Consider the following 18,263-nt stretch of genomic DNA (forward strand, 5'->3'; position numbering starts at 1 on the left):
TCCAACATCTTAATGATTGAATGCTTTTTATGCATGATTTGACCAACCAAGTGATGTGACATTGAGGAAAGCCCCCTCTCTTCCTGAGGACCAGGCACACTGTCTGACCACATCCAAGGTGAGGAAGACCTTAGCCAGGGTAAACCCACACAAAGATTTAGGGCCAGACAACCTACCAGGTTAGGTGCTGAGGGACAGTGTGGCCCAGCTAGACGAGGTCTTAATAGACATCTTTAATATCTCTGAAATAGTTCACTCTTCCTGCAGAATGCAAGGCAGTCACCATCATTCCAATATCCAAGAGAGCAATGGTGGCTGGTAATGGATAATATGAAATACCACCTTCCAGCTACATTGGACCATTTCCAGTTTGCCTTCTGCTCAAACTATTCCACTGATGATACCATAGCCTCAGTCTCCTACTCCGTCCTGGCTCACCTAGAAAATGATGCCTTGTATGCCAGGATGTTGTTCATCAACTTCAGCTCGGCATTTAACACAATCATTCCTTGGAGGCTAGTGGGTAAACTGAACTTGTTGGGATCCAACATCCCTCTTTATAAATGAATCTTGGACAACTTATTGACAGAAAGACCCCAGTCAGACCTAGTTGGCAGCAGCATCTCAGTGCTTGTTACCCTGAGCACTGGTGCCCCCCAGGATTGTTTGCTCAGTCTGCTGCTGTTCATGCTGCTGACTCATGATTGCACTGCTAGAGGTGGGAGAGAGTCTTGTCAAATGGTGTGAAAACAACAACCTGAGTCACAGTGTGGATTAGACAAAAGAGATGAGTGTGGATTTAGGGAGGGTGCGGGTTGATCACTGTCCATTGCATATCAATGGTTCTGCTGGCAGAAAGAGTAAAGACCATAAACTTCCTTTGTGTGCACATAATGGACGATCTAATGTGGACCCACAGCATCTCCTCACTACTCATGGCACATCAGCGTCTACACTTTTTGAGGTGACTGAGACGTGAAAGGCTCCCTACCCCCATTCTAACAACTTTCCATAGCAGTACCACCTAGAGCAGGCATGGGCAAACTACGGCCCAGGGGCCATATGCGGCCCGTTAAGCTTTTTAATCCGGCCCGCAGAACTTGATGAAATTATATTAATAAACCTTGTTAACGTTTTTTTCCCCGCAATTCTGGCGTTTTCCCAATAGATGACGCACTCTATATACATTGACCTTTGTTGAGGTGCAGCGTATTACTCCACATTTGCGCTTTACTCTTTGTTCGGCTCGACCTATTTGTGTGAACAGGCGTTCAGCGTCATGAACATCAACAAAGCCAGCCACAGATCCAAGTTAATTGACCAACACCTCAGATCCATCCTGAGAATCGCCACAACAAAACTAAATCCAGACTTTGATGCGCTGGCTAAAAAGGGAGACCAACAACACTGTTCCCACTGAAATTAAAAATAAGTTTCTTCGTTGTGTTATGTAAAAAATGCATTTGAAAATATTTTTTTTCAATAAGCCTTACATGTTACATGTCATTTCTGTTAAGTGATGGACATGAGTAGTGCGCAGGTGTACGTACGTTCTCAAAATAAAAAATGCGCTCCAGATCAAATAACGTGCTCCGCATACTGGCGCGCTATCACTGTTCTGTCCTTGTGCTGGTTGTTGTTGAGTTTTGGCACAGGGGACAATTGAATAAGAAGGAGCAGGACAAGTAGACCTGCATCTCCTACCATTTTTGAAATAAAAACAGTCAGGAGGAGAGTGATAATGATAATATCCTGAAGGATAACAGAATTTTCAGTGCTTTAAAATAATAACTGTTACTATTAAAAAAAAGCTGTATCTTATTCATTTAATTTTCAGTGTTTTAAAAGTCATTTCAATAAATAGCTAAATACCATGGGACTTCAAAGACAAATATTTTGTTGTAATGCATTTGTTCATTTTCAATTGAAATTAAAGCACATGTTTTCTACATATCCCATGATATTTTATTTTCTCTTATGAAGTGTATTACCAAAACATTCCGTCCATCTGCTCCTGGTCCGGCCCCCCTGTCAAATTTTAGAACCCTTTGTGGCCCACAAGTCAAAAAGTTTGTCCACCCCTGACCTAGAGTGTCCTGTCTGGCTGCATCATTATGTGGTATAGAAACTGCAAAGCAGTGGACTGCAAGATCTACAGAGGACGGTAAAAAAAAACACTGAGAGGATCATTTGTGCCTCCTTCCCCTTTATTTGTGACATTTACTGGGAGTGTTGCAGATGAAGGACTCAAAACATTGTTGAAGATCACTACCATCCATAATCTCTTTGATCCATTACCATCAGAAAGAAGGTTTAGAAATATCATCGCTAGGACTACCAGACTATGTAACAGTTTATTTCCTCTGGCCGTGAGACTAATGAATACCCTACCACCACCAAGGTCTTGTCGCTAGAAAAGTGAGCTGTCTGCTGATTACTGTGCTGTGCTTTTCTACATGCATTCTGAATTATATTTTATTCTTATTTATAGTATAATATTTTGGTGTATGTGTGATGGGTGTTGTGTGGGTGCACTGTAGTCCAGAGCAATGTTGATTCATTTAGTTGTGTATGTTATGTACAGTCAGATGGCAAAAAACTTGAAGAACTGACAGGAGAGGGATTTGACTTGTGGAAAATGGCCCATATTACAAATTTCCAGGTCATCCATTCATTCATCAAGAAACATGAGTTGGAAAAATAAAACTTTTTGTTGATATATTTGCTTTTTTTCTCCACGAGTTCCTCGAGAAGAATTTTTATTCTGTACATCAAATATTTAATGATTGTGAATTCTATAAGGGTGAATTTCCACACCCTGAAGGCTGTAACACAGGAGTCACTTATTGGTAATCATCATGAACAGTTATTCAAGCACAAGGAAAACATCGATTTGTTTTTTGAGCAGAATGGCCAGCCTCTTTGTTGCAAGCTTAGAAATTTCCATGTGTTGGGGATAATTTCTCATCTCTTGTTATTCTGATTATAAATCTTGCTAATAAGTGGAAAACATTCCCTGAAATGAATTGTAAGTTCAGAAACTTTGAATTTCTTAATGTTAAAGAGTGAATCTTAAATTAATCACCCATTGTGCAAAACAATACTTTGAAATGGTAACAACACAACAAAATGCTGGTGGAACACAGCAGGCCAGGCAGCATCTATAGGGAGAAGCGCTGTCGAAGTTTCAGGCCGAGACCCTTCGTCAGGACTAACCGAAAGGAAAGGTAGTAAGAGATTTGAAAGTAGTGGGGGGAGGGGGAAATGCAAAATGATAGGAGAAGACCAGAGGGGGTGGGATGAAGCTAAGAGCTGGAAAGGTGATTGGCTAAAGTGATACAGAGCTGGAGAAGAGAAAGGATCATGGAATGGGAGGCCTCAGGAGAAAGAAAGTGGGGGAGCACCAGAGGGAGAAGGAGAACAGGCAAACAACTAAATATGTCAGGGATGGGGTAAGAAGGGAGAGGAGGGGCATTAATGGAAGTTAGATAAGTCGATGTTCATGCCATCAGGTTGGAGGCTACCCAGCTGGTATATAAGGTGTTGTTCCTCCAACCTGAGTTTGGATTCATTTTGACAATAGAGGAGGCCATGGATAGACGTATCAGAATGGGAATGGACGTGGAATTAAAATGTGTGGCCACTGGGAGATCCTGCTTTTTCTGGTGGACTGAGCGTAGGTGTTCAGCGAAACGGTCTCCCAGTCTGCATCAGGTCTCACCAATATATAAAAGGCCACACCAGGAGCACCGGACGCAGTATACCACACCAGCCAACTCACAGGTGAAGTATTGCCTCACCTAGAAGGACTGTCTGGGGTCCTGAATGGTGGTGAGGGAGGAAGTGTAAGGGCAGGTGTAGCACTTGTTCCGCTTACAAGGATAAGTGCCAGGAGGGAGATTGGTGGGAAGGGATGGGGGGGGACAAGTGGACAAGGGAGTCGCATAGGGAGCGGTCCTTGTGAAAAGCAGAAAGGTGAGGGGAGGAAAAAATGTGTTTGGTAGTGGGATCCCATTGGAGGTGGCGGAAGTTATGGAGAATTATACGTTTGAAATGGTTATTTGGTTACTTATTTTAGAAATTTATGTGAAGGAATCCTTTTAGAGCATTTTGAAATTTGCAGATTTGAAATTTGGAAAAGTAATTCTTGATGTTTGTCTCTAATGACCAGTCAACTGAATGATGGCATTGGTAGATGTAACTGTAGATCTTTAAAGCACAGGAGGTGAAAAATGGTACACAATCTATTTCCTGATTCTATTCCTGCAAAGAACGGGTCTATTTTATTGTATGGAGGTAATATGCTACTGAAATAGGCAATATAGTAATTTGATATGTTTTGGTGGAGCTGTCATGAATTCTATTCTTGTCTGCAATAAAGAGAACTACAATTCATGCCTTCTTTTCATTCCTGCAAAGGAGAACTATGCATTCCAAACTGTTAAATGCTACATTTTCTCAAAAACTAATGTTATGTTAGTATGTAGGTGTAAAATCATGAAATATTTCATTTTGTACAGGCAGTCCCTGGGTTACGTATGAGTTATGTTTCTGAGTCCGTCTTTAAGTCGGATTTGTACGTAAGTCGGAACAAGTACGTCCAGTATTATTTAGCGTCAGTTCGTCACACATTTGTCTTAGTATATAGTATATATTTTACCTTTCTATGCATATAAAACACTTAAGAAATGTATGTATTCCAATAATTAGACCACTGAACTGCATAGTAATAATTGTAGCTTTCATTGGGGCAGGGTGTTTCACATGCTCCATTATTCTCACTTTATCTGTTATCCTTTAAAATTGTTCTGATTGTTGACTGACTGTAGCCTGACGCTTTTCCAATGACCAATGGTGTTTCACATCTTTCCAAACGCTTTATTATTTCCACTTTATTTTCAATCGCGATCGCTTCCCATCAATGGAACAGAAACACTGCAGGCGGCGGGTCCCAACCTGCGCCGGCTCCCGAGGTCCACTGGGTCCTAAGGTCCACTGCACTGAGACAGGCTAAATGGGACAAGTGGGGGTTGTGCTGAGTTTGGGTATTTGATCCTCCACAATATTCCACATGGGTATTTAAACTGGAGGTGGCAGTGTTTTTTTTTACGAGGTTGAGTTGCAAGCTCGACATCAACCCGGCACAGATGGTAAGGGAGTCACTAGATCGACATCAACCCAGCACGGGAGCAGACTGTCACTGGATCGAACCTCCGTTCTCGAGCCCGACTCTGATCTCATTGCGCCACCAGCTGACCAGAACGGGGGGGGGGTCAGGTGAAACTTACTGAGAAAAATTTAAGCCAAATGCAAAATTAAACTCTTAACACAGTGTCAGTGGCAATGATTTAAAATGGCGGATGGGGTTCTCCTTCCTCGGTTCGTAAGTACGAGTTGTCCATAAGTTGGGACGTTTGTAACTCGGGGACTGCCTGTATTTAAGTATTCATGAATCCAAAGCCTTTGACATTTTCTGTTGGTCTTCACTGAAAGTTAGCATATGCTTACTCTGTCCCTGTCATTTTGATACTCTGAGTAACTTAGTGCAACATGTTTGGTCATATCATCTAATAATCTATGAATTGATTCATAGAAATGATGTGGTGTGATAAAAAGGACTGAGGAACTGAATAGATTTTTGTTCCATGGATTTTTATTCAGTGCATATTCAGCATCCTCTTTCTTTATCTCTCTATTGTCACCAGTGGTATTGTGCTTCCCTTGATTATCATTATTTTCTTCCAGATAGGAGCCAAGTTCAAATTTAATAGTCACTGAACCACACTCATGAATACAGCCAAATGAAACTGTGTTCTTCTGGGGGTCAAGATGCAAAACACAGAACCATAGTCACCCACCTCACAAGCACATAACATTATAATAGCAGAAAACCATACAGTTCCAAAAAATACAGAAAAAAATAGCCCTGAGTGTAATGGCCTGTATATTGATGATGCGTGCATGTTCTGGAGCCATGTTTCTGCAAGAACAGCCTACAGCAGGTCCTCTTATTGTGCAGTGTAGCTGCAGTCAGATACAATCCAGCTTGTCTCCCTCCGAGTGAAAACTGGACAGTAGCACTGATGGGGGCAACAAGCCTTCAAACCAATGTGGAATTCAGTGGCATACAGCTCTGGCATCCTCTTCCTCAGCAGCTGCAAAAGGTGGCCACCAAGGCATGAATGAGGACCAATCCGCACTATAACCGAGGCAATGCCGCTTCCCCGCCTTTGGTCTCATCAAAGAACCCGTGAATCAGGCTCGCAGTTTTCTACATTACCAATGTCACAACAAAAATGTTCAAGTCAATCACCCTCTTCCATTGGATCGTGCACCACCAGTGATGCCTTTTACCTTGGATGGCTGATGCAGGCTTCAATATGGTGCGCAATAGTCGCTATCCAGCAGCTTGCTAGTGGACTAGACCTGCAATTCTTTGTGTCTTTGATATCCAACAGTGTATTATGATTGTGAAAAAGGCATAAAGGATGATCAATCACCTTTCTTTGGATCCAGAGAAGCTGCTGTGTCTGAGCGCACCATCATCTTATGGATATAGACTCGACCATCAGTGGCATTTCACTGAAATTACACACCTTTAAAATAGTCTCTAATTGAAAATACATAGATTTATACATTATGAAAAAAGTTAATGAGGCTGAAAGTTTGAAGTATCAAATGAAAATAGTGTAAATGGGCAAGAGATCAGGCAGCAATTTTAAGTTGAGAAACAAGCTTGATCTGTCAAGTCAATGACCTATCATTGGAATTTTGTAATGAAAAGTCAACAACATTAAAAAAAATGGCATACCATCCACTTGCATGCTGGTGTCTCTAGCAAAATTATCTATATTTATTCATTGAAGCCCCAAATCCAGTATTGCCATGGGCTTAAGCAAGTATCAACATCTTCTACTGTGCATGCATGTTGCCAGCTCCACTTCTGTCACACTGGTGGACTTATGAAACCCTGCACAAATTACTGTAGACTTCGAAGTTTTCATCCTGATAATCTGACTCATGGATCCTGTGCCAGGTTTAGCCTGGTTCAAGTACAATGAAATTAAACAGAAACAAAAAAAAATTTTTTCATCCCACTTCCTCTTGCAATTTGATTTATGGCTTTCTCATGTATCAAGTCCTTTTGTTTGAGTAGTCTGATGGTTAGTTTGAGGCCACTTCACTCCAGATTTCAAGTGATTTTCAGAGTTGAGTTTGTTTTCCACTTAATTATAATTCGGAGGGTTATTTCAGTGAAGCCATGACAGAAGCATTAAAACCTATGACAAGTGCCCTGTCTGCCCCTCTGCTTCAGAAGCATTGTTTCCTTCCTCAGTGCAGAAAAACAGTCTACTCTGGTGACAGTAGGATTTGAGAGTAGATTGCCTACCAGCCTCAGTCCTGGAGGCCAAGATGCATGTTATTTTCTTGCCATGCTTTTGAGACATACAATCTGTCATAATACCATCCAGGTGTTAATGAATGGAGTCAAGAGTCCAGATATATGAAAGTTAGACATTAGACATGAGACATAGGAGCAGAAATAGGCCAGTTGGCCCATTGAGTCTGCTCCACTATTCAATCAATGCTGATCCTTTTCTGCCCTCCTTAGCCCCACTCCCAGCCTTCTCCCTGTAACCTTTGATGCCAAGTCCAATAAAGAACCTATCAAGCTCTGCCTTAAATACACCCAATGACCTGGCCTCCACAGCTGCCTGTGGTAACAAATTCTACAAATTCACCATCCTCTGTAAAGATATTTCTCCACATCTCTGTTTTGAATGAACACCCTGCTATCCTGAGACTGTGCCCCCTTGTCCTGGACTCCGTCACTATGGGAAACACCCTTTCCACATCTACTCTGCCTAGGCCTTTCAACATTTGAAAGGTTCCAATGAGATCTCCTGTCATCCTTCTATATTCCAGCGAGGGCAGACCCAGAGCCATCAACCGTTCCTCGTATGATAATCCTTTGATTCCCCAAATCATCCTTGTGAACCTCCTCTGAACTCTTTCCAATGGCAGCACATCTTTTCTTAGATAAGGAGCCCAAAACTGTTCACAGTACTCAAGGTGAGGCATCACATCCTGCTCTTGTATTCAAGGCCTCTTGAAATGTATGCTAACGTTGCATTTGCCTTCCTCACCACCAACTCAACCTGCAAGTTAACCTTTAGGGTGTTCTGCACAATGATTCCCAAGTTGCTTTCATTAGAGGTTTTTTGATTTTCTCCCCATTTAGAAAATATGCACATTTATTCCTGCTACCAAAGTGCATGACCATGCATTTTCCAATATTATATTTCATTTGTCCTTCCTTGCCCATTCTCCTAATCTAAGTCCTTCTGCAGCCTACCTGTTTCCTCAACACTATCTGCCCCTCCACCAATCTTCAAATCATCTCCAAATCTGGCAACACAGCCATCTATTCCATCATCTAAATAATTGATATATAGCATAAAAGGAAGTGGTCCCAACACCAACCCCTGCGGAACACCATTAGTCACTGGCAGCCAACCAGACAAGGATCTTTTTATTCCCACTCGCTGCCTCCTACCAATCAGCCAATAGTCTAACCATGCCTGTAACTTTCCTGTGGTACCATGGGCACTTAACTTGGTAAGCAACCTCACGTGTGACTTCCTGAAAGTCCAATTGTATGACATCCACTGCATCCCCTTTATCTATCCTACGTGTAAACTTCTCAAAGATTTCCAACAGGTTCATCAGGCAAGACTTTCCCTTAAGGAAACCATGAGGACTTCTCCAATCTTGTCCTGTGTCACCAAGGTTACCAAGTAACCTGATCCTTAACAATTGAGTCCAACATCTTCCCAACCACTAAGGTCAAGCAAACTGGTTTGTAATTTCCTTTCTGCTGCCTTCCTCCTTTCTTAAAGAGTGGAGTGACATCTCCAATTTTTCAGTCCTCTGGCACCATGCCAGAGTACACTGATTTTTGAAAGATCATTTCTAATGCCTCCACAATCTCTACCACTAGCTCTTTCAGAACCCTAGGGTGCAGTTCATCTGGTCTTGGTGACTTATGTACCCTTAGGTTTTCAGCTTATTGAGTATCTTCTCCCTTCCACAGTGTCTTCCACAGTGATGCAAAATACATATGTAGTTCATCTGCCATCTCCTTGTCCCCCATTATAATTTCTCCTGCCTCATTTTCTTACTGTCCTTTATCCACTCTCATCTCTCTTTTATTTTTTACATACTTAAAAAAAGCTTTTACTATCCACCTTGATATTATTTGCTAGCTTGCTTTCATATTTCATCTTTTCCTTTCTTATGATTCTTTTAGTTGCTCTTTGTAGGTCTTTAAAAACTTCTGAATCTTCTTTCCACTAATTTTTGGTTTGTTGTATGCTCTCCCTTTTGCTTTTGCATTAGCTTTGACTGTCATAACATTGAATGTTTCTTCATTTTTGCAATACATCAATCCTGCACTTTCCTCATTTTTCCCAGAAACTCACACCATTGCTGTTCTGCTGTCATCCCTACCAGCATGTCCTTCTAATTTACTTTGGCCAACTCTTCTTTTATACCACTGTAATTCCTGTTACTCCACTGAAATACTGCTATGTCAGACTTTACTTTCTCCCTATCAAATTTCAAGTTGAACTCAATTATATTGTGATCACTGGTTCCTAAGGGGTCTTTTACCTTCAGCTCCATAATCACCTCCGGTTCATTACGTAACACCCAATCCAGTGTAGGCGATTCCCTAGTAAACTCAACAATGAACTGCCTTAAAAAGCCATCTCGTAGGCCTTCAGCAACTTCACTGCCTTAAGATCCATTATGAATCTGATTTTCCCAATTGACCTGCATGCTGAAATCCCCCATGACTACCGTAACATTGCCCCCTTGACAAGTCTTTTCTATTTCCCTTAGTAGTCCACATCCCAGCTACTGTTGGGAAGCCTGTATATAACTATCATCAGTGTCGTTTTATCTTGCAGTTTCTGAACTCAACCTGCAAGGATTCAATATCTTCCAATCCTAGGTCACATCTTTCTATAGATTTGATGTCTTTCTTTACCAACAGAGCCATGCCACACCCTCTGCCTACCTTCCTATCCCTCTGAAACAACGTGTAACCTTGGACATTCAGCTTCCAAGTACAACCATCCTTCAGCCATGAGGCAGTGATGTCCACAACATCATGACTGACGATCTGTAATAGTGCAACAAGATCATCCACCTTATTTCTTATACTCCATACACTGAGATATAACACTTTGAGTACTGTATTTGCTACCCTTTTTGTTTGCCCTGTCATCTGCTTGTCCTTCCTGACAGTCTGACTGCATGCTATCTTTGCTTTCTACTACCTGTGCTATCCTGAGTCCAGTTTTTCATAGACTGGCATAGTTTTTCAGCCACTCGTCCTTTTTCCCCAGAACGCCAGATGTGTCATTACTGTAATGATAAAATTGTAGACAAATTATATTTCAGTGACAACCTTTGACAGACAGTGAAATTGCAGTGAGAATGGCCATGGGATACTGTACAAGATCAGAATGCTAAAAGCAAATCCTTCAAGCAGAAAATGACGTCAAGGACCCCACATTTAAAAAAAAAACAGCGTCATCCAAGGACAGACAACTGGTAGTCTAAGGCAGCAGCAAACCTACAAGAGTATTTGAGTGGGAGAGTGGAAGTAACCTGGGACAATGACCCGAAGGTCAAGTCACCTTCTGCAATTGGTTTGCTTTCTCTGTCCATTGATGCCCATTTATTGAGAATATTTCTGAACTTAATTCTACACTTACATTTTCTCAACGAAATAAGCAATCTAATCAGCAAGGTGAATTTTATGCTGAGAGCCAGCTCACTATATTGGAACCTTGCAGTGAGAGATTTAATGGCTATTTTGACTGCGGTTACAAAACAGCCATAAGTTCATTAAGTGGCATTGATCGTGTGGATAATCAGAGGCTTTTTTCCAGGGCTGAAATGGTTGCCACAAGAGGACACAGGTTTAAGGTGCTGGGGAGTAGGTACAGAGGAGATGTCTGGGGTAAGTTTTTTACTCAGAGAGTGGTGAGTGTGTGGAATGGGCTGCTGGTAATGGTGGTGGAGGCGGATACGATAGGGTCTTTTAAGAGACTTTTGGATAGGTACATGGAGCTTAGGAAAATAGAGGGCTGTGGGGAAGACTAGTAATTTCTAAGGTAGGGACATGTTCGGCACAACTTTGTGGGTCAAATGGCCTGTATTGTGCTGTAGGTTTTCTATGTTTCTATGTTTGACTCTGAAGACTAAACAACTTAAACAGCACAGAAAAAGGCCCTTCATCTGGAAATGTTTAGGCACTTAATTAATTGTAATTAATTAATTATTCTGTTATGATTATTATTCTAATGATTTATTGTGTATGTCTGAAAGAAGATGAATCTCAGGGTTGTATATGATGATGCATATGTACTTTGTTGATAAAATTTACATTGAACTTTGAATTAACCCAATAAATGTTTAGATATTTCAAGTTCAATATGCTGTAGCATGGCCATCTTTCAACAACTTTTAATTTGGAGCAACTAAAATGAAATTAAAGTCAAGGTCCTGGCTTTCCAGAATTTTTTCATTAGTTTGTAAGGATGGCTGAAGGGACTGGCAGAAGACAACCTCTGTGCTGAGTAATCATACTTTTTCAGGCTCAGTGGTTTTATATATTGTTTTATGTTTAATGCTGGTATGTCAAGGTGTTCTGGCTTGCAGGTAAATAAAAGTACACCCAACTTATATTCTCTGAAGTTTCTTTGGACCTTAACAATGTTAGCCTGATTTTGAAAGGTACCAAAGAATGTTCATATGGTTATCCTGTCAGACACTATGCCTCTGCTCTTCACTTGGCCGTCAATCAGCAGTGTGTTCTGCGTAGTGGAGGAAGTGTGGTTCCTAAGATGTACAAGCAATGGCACAAATTACTTTCATCTGCTTGCAGATGAAGTGTTTTTGAAATGACCAAAGACAATGATTTGTTTACACTGGGCACAGATAACAAAATGGGGACATGGAATGCAATGATCATTTTTGGGGTGAAGGTCCTTTACCTGTGGTGTATGACTCAGTGTGAACAATACTAAGTCATTTACATTTAGAGTTCTGTCATTTAAACATCTTATGGCTTTTTTTGTAACCTGCCTGCAAATAGTTAGTAAGAACTTTGGTTAAAATCGATCCATCTCAGATTTGAAAATTGAAAAATAATTATACATTCGTATTTGATTGCAGAAGAGAGATTCAAGCCGCTAATACCATATATGGGTCTAAATGTTTCCTCTTGATTATGCCCCAAATCCTAAACACGCCAATGAGCAAAAATCGAAACACAAATCCAGTTTCATTAATTACTTTACAATTTAAACTTTGAGGTCTTCGTAGGCTTCTGAAAGTGTAGTCCCTCTAATGTCAAAATATCCCACCAAAGGTGCTCACCTAGGTTCATGTAATTTTGTGTATTTGAATCCAAATGTTTTTGTTCTTGAATAGTACTGCACAATCAGTCATCATCAGGTGTCATTATTATGTTTTTAATTAACTAAATTTCATATGTCAATAATTTTGGATCTTTTCTTGAATCAGCAATGTTTAATCTTCATTATTCAGGAAATGAATGAAAAGTAAAGCCAAACACATTCACAATATTTTGTAGTCTGTGTAAACTACATTCTGTAGTTTTTATAGCAGAATTCTTCAGGTATTTTTGGTACATTGAGGATGGAAGGATTTTTGTTTGTAATTTTTGTTATTCTGTAACTTAAATATACCATTTATAATGTGGATCCTATAGTACTTCAATTATTTATGAAAAGTAAAGGGAAATAGAAAATATAATTAAATTTGTATTTACTGAAATATACTTTGTGTTTCATCATATTTAGCAAGATATATAAAACACAAAATTGCAAAGTTTAAAAACACTGAGTTATATACTTATGATTTTGAACTATTTTGCGAATAATACTGTAGAAAATTGACTTAACTTGCATTTTCTACCTTTTTTTCCAGGGAACAGAAGCTCTTGCAGCCACAATTCAACCTGAAATAAAGATTGAACATGGAGCAATCCAAATTCAACAAGGAGAGAATGGAGAAGTTGTTTCAATCCAGATGCCAGTTAATACTGTCAGCAGTTAAAAATAAACAAGTGGAACTATAACAGAGGGAGTAAGAGCAGCATGTAAAAAAAAAAGTTCAAGCAACGGAAAATCTACAGATTACATAATATAGCAGCCAAATCTGAAGCTCCTGACATGACAAAAAATAAAGCATTTATATGCTCTGTTGAGAAGAATAAAAACATTTTGTATCATTTGAAGAATTTGCTTTCTGTTTGAAGTTGCACCTGTTTTGAACATTGGGATCAACTGTACAAAGCAAGAAAGGTTCTTGTATTTGAACAGTACCATGTTAGTTTTTACTATTCATTATATTTTCAAGGAGTCTGGTTACAGGTATAAAATACTGAATTATACATATGCTTTGAATTTTTGAAGAGATATTTATGAATTATATACATTATATCCAGAATTCAGGGAGTTTATTTTGTTATTATTTTCAGTTGCATAACCTTGGAGGCAAAACCCGATAAAGTTATATTGGTAACTAAACCAACACACACAAAATGATCGAGGAATTTGTCAGGTCAGGCAACATCTACGAAGTGTAGTAAACTGTTGACATTTCAGGCCAAGACCTTTCATCAGGACTTCATTGAAGGATCTTGATCCAAAAGGACAACTGTTCATTTCCCTCCGTAGATGCCTCTTGACCTGCTGACTTCCTCCAGCATTTGGTGTGTTTTGTTCTAGATTTCCAGCATCTACAGAATCTCTTGTGTTTATTTTTGCTATTGTATCTAATTTTGTTCAGAAAATATGGCAGTTCATTGAGGAAAGTCATTTCAATTATTATGAAGAAAGTGTTAACAGTGTTATGGCAGTTATCTCTGCCTTAAGTGAAAAACATTTTTTTGCTTGTTTAGGTGTAGCAACAAGGTGATACTTTCAGCCCAAATCATTAAGAAAACAGCAGATACTGTTTTTGCACTATTTGGCCTTTTGACTTAATGGCCACTGTGCTGTAGAACCATTCAAGTAAAGAGCCAATTATATCAGTGGAAGCACAGGCTAATGATCTTGACTTTTTAACATGGATAACCTGGAGCAGGAACATGACCTCAATAATAATTGTGGAACCATTGTTACAATTGTTGCTCTCTGTTTAGATGATCTTGCAGAGAAGGATGCACTGTTTTTGTTTATCATTACTATTTCTAAAGATAAAAATATTTATTTTCCTGAGTATTCCAGATGTATAATTCTCAATATCTGCAATTTAGAGTCACCTAGTATTACACTTAAGTTCAAGCTCTTTAAACTTAGACCTTTTTATTTAAATTACCGGTTGGATTTTATCTAAAAATTAACATTCAAAGGTTGCTTGTTGATGCATAATTTACCCGATGTTAAAGAATGTGATAAAAGCAGTGGAAAAAAAGGATGAGACTTAAGAAACAAAATACTTAATTTGAGTAAGGAACAGCAAATGTTGGAAAACATTGGTGAGAGTTTTAAATTAATTCCTAGGGCATGGTTTGAAACAAAATAGTAAATTAGAATGACGTAACATTGACACTACTATAATCATTCGGAGCTTCATTCGGATATAAACTTGGGCAAATTAACTGAGCAGTAACTGTGGGAAGCAATAACTCATGGACTCTATAAGAGAGTTTGGGAAATCAATGTGGAACAAGCAATTTTGCATCTAATATTCTGGAATGAAAAAGGAGTTAAGGGTTCAGGCATTAGAAATGAATTGGGTGTACATGCAATGTCTAACTTTCAAAGAAGTACTAAATAGTTTACAGGTAATAAAATATATTTTAGGCAGATAAAGCAAATCAGGAAATTTGGTCCAGCACTGCTGATTGTATATTTTTAGATCAACAGAAAAAGCATATAATGATGCCAACAAAACAGTAAGCTTGAGGAATGGGAAATGCCAGAATTCAGCAAAGGAGGACCAAGGCATTAATAAAGAAAGTATATGAGAGAATGCTTGTAGAAAACATAAAAACTGATTATCAGAATGTTTACGGATATGTAAAAAAATAAGGTTAGCACACGATAATGAGCTTCACTCAGATCATGAGATGAAGTTAATATTATTGGAGAATAAGAAAAAGGCGGAGAAATAAATACGTTGCCTCCACACAGAAACTCCCAGAGATAATGAAGCACTACAAGTCTGGTGTGTTTGAAGCTCTCAAGAGAATTAGCAGTGGTAAAAAACTAGCATTGGAAGAATTAATAGGAATGTCTGGGAAATGAGAATTGCATTTTAGGATTTTGGAGAAAGTGGCGCTGAGGTAAAAGATCAACTGCTATCTAAATGCATGTCAAAGCAGGTACAAGGGACTGTGCGGTCTAGTATTGCTTCTGTTTTTATGTTCCTACTGAATTGCCTCAGTAACGTCTCACCAGATTGGTAAGGATTTCCATGATTTGATGGGTTCATGGCACAGTAAAAGTGTATATTAAAGTTGAATATGGCACACAAAGTTTTCAGTACAGAGTGTAAATTTATCCTTGCACAAGCTTATTTATAGATTTCAGGAATAATTAATTATGTTTTATTTCTGTTACATGGGATTGCATTGGGAATACAACACAGTTACAGTCTATGTTGGTGTGATGCTCCACTCAAGTATCCCCCCCCCCCATCTAAATCATCTGAGTTTTTATTCCAGTGTTCTGCACGTATTTGTTATTTGTTTTCTAAAAGTGAATATGTTATTTGTTTTATTTACTCCCTATGGGAGTGTTTCCCATAGATGAACATAGAAATTGGAGTGGTGTAGTTATTTTGCCCCTTGAGCGTGAATTCAATAATATGGCTGATCTGTTTGTAGCCACCTATCTACCCCAGTAATCTTTCTGTCCCTTGCTTGTCAACAACCTATTTCCCTCTGTGTTAAAAATATTTGCAGAAGAGTTCTAAATGCAAATGATCCTTTGAGAAAGAAATTTGATCTCAACTGTATCTTAGATCGATTAACCCTTTCTTTTAAGCAGTAATGCTCATTCTACATTTTCCCACAAGAGGAAGCATAATATTTATGTTCACTCCATCAAGATCCTTGAAGATCTTGAGATAATAAAATTCTTTTTGATTTTATTGGTGGCTATCTTTGATTGATGGCCTCCAAGTAATGCTGTTCTCCACCAGAGGAGAATGCATATCTTATTTCAATTTTTCTATATTTTTATGCCTCTTATTTGGTCACCCCTCACATCAATTTTTCTTGTAAGAGACCTGGTCTGTTTGTTCATATCAAACTCCTACTTGCATTATCTTTACAAATCTCTTTTGCACCCTCACCTCTATCATTTTTCATAAAATGGCAACCAGAAATGATATATGTAATACTCAAAATGTGATGCAACCAAGATTAATCTAACTTATCTAATTTTCAGTTCTGTTCTGGAAATAAATGAAAATGCTTCATATGCCTTTTTAATAGTCTTGCTAATCTTTGTTACAGTTTTTAGTGATTGGTGCATTCAGAAGAGTTAAAGAACACTGCAATACAGAAAGAGGCCCTTTGTCCCATCTGGTCTGTGCTGAAACATTAATCTGCCTGATCTCACTGAATTGCATCTGCCCTATAGCCCTCCATACCCCATTCATCCAAATATCTCTTAAAATTTGAAATTGACCCCACATCCACCACTTACACCTGTAGCTTGTTCCACACTCTGAGTGAACAAGTTCCTCCTCATGTTCCCCTTAAACATTTCACCTTTCACCCTTAACCTACAACCTGTAGTTGTAATCCCAGTCAATATCAATGGAAAAAAAAATCTGCTTGCATTTAACTTACCTATACCCCTCAATTTTGTTTACCTATATCAAATCTCCCCTTACTCTTCTACGTTCTAGGAAATACAGTGCTAACCTCTTCATCCTTTGCCTGTAACTTAGGTCATCAAGTTCTGGCAACATCCTTGAAAATTTTCTCTGCACTCTTTCAATCTTGTTTACATCTTTCTTGTAGGTAGGTGACAAAGACTTCACACAATACTCCAAATTAGGCCACACCAATGTGCTGAAAGTATTCTTTATGGCCCTATCTACCTGAGATGCCACTACCTAGGAATTATGAATCTGTCTTCCCATATCCCTCTGTTTTATCATACTCCTCAGTATCCTACTGCTCACAGTGTAAGTCCTACCTGGTTGGCCCTTCCAAAGTGCAGCATTTCACACTTGTCTCCATTAAATTCCACCTACCATTTCTCAGCCCATTTTTCCAGCTGGTCCAGCTCCCACTGCAAGCTTCAATAGTCTTCTTGCTGTCCATTACACCCCCAATCTTCTTATTATCTGCAAATTTGCTGATCCAGTTTACCATATTATCATCCAGTTCATTGATATAGCTGACAGCACCAATCCCTACAGCACACCATTAGTCACAGGCCTCTAGTCAGAGAGGCAGCCATCTACTACCATTCTCTGATTTATTCTGTGAAGCCAATATTTAATCCAATTTACTACCTCATTTTGTATGGCAAGCAATTAAACCTTTTTGACCATCCCTCTATGGGGAACCCTGTCATAGTTCTTGCTAAAATTAACATAGACTATCTCCACTGCCTTACCTTCATCAATTTTCCTGTTAACGTCCTCAAAATACTCTAAGATTGGTTAGACATGACTTATCATGCACAAATTATGTTGTCTATCCTTAATCAGCCCCTGTCAATCCAAATACTTGTATATCTGTTCCCTTAGAATACCTTACAATAACTTTCCCACTACTGATGTAAGTGTGACCAGCATATAATTTTCTGGCTAATTCATAGAGCCTTTCTTAAGCAACAACATCGTTAGCTATCCTCCAATCCTCCAGCACCTCACCTGTCACTAATGTTGTTTTAAATACCTCTGCCAGGGTCCTTGCAATTTCTGCACTAGCCTCTTCACAGGGTCCGAGGGAATATCTTGTCCGGCCCTAGGGATTTATCCACCCTAATTGGCCTCAAGACAGCAAACACCTCCTCCTCTGTAGTTTTTATCAGGTTTATGAACACAATGCTGCATTGCCTCACACCTTATAGACTCTATGCCCATCTCCTAAGTAAATACAGATACAAAAAAATCTATTTAAGATCTCCCCCATCTCTTTTCACTCCACACAGATTACCACTTTGATCTTCCAGAGCACCTGTTTTGTCCCT

General features: G+C 39.2%; 1 protein-coding gene across 8 annotated transcripts in view; it reads left to right on the forward strand.

Moving 5' to 3' along the window:
* banp (BTG3 associated nuclear protein) overlaps nt 1-14,322 on the forward strand; it is a 190,204-nt gene extending 175,882 nt beyond the window's left edge. For 7 of the 8 annotated variants that reach the window (XM_059993019.1, XM_059993016.1, XM_059993021.1 and 4 more), the window contains one exon: nt 13,027-14,322. In XM_059993019.1, the coding sequence (XP_059849002.1) occupies nt 13,027-13,155 (129 nt within the window). In that variant the 3' untranslated portion in view covers nt 13,156-14,322. The remainder of the gene's footprint in view (nt 1-13,026) is intronic. The other variant, XM_059993023.1, reaches the window with a different exon arrangement.
* Nucleotides 14,323-18,263: the final 3,941 nt, after the last annotated feature.

Source organism: Hypanus sabinus, chromosome 17, assembly GCF_030144855.1.
Source record: "Hypanus sabinus isolate sHypSab1 chromosome 17, sHypSab1.hap1, whole genome shotgun sequence".
NCBI classification, from domain to species: Eukaryota; Metazoa; Chordata; class Chondrichthyes; order Myliobatiformes; family Dasyatidae; genus Hypanus; species Hypanus sabinus.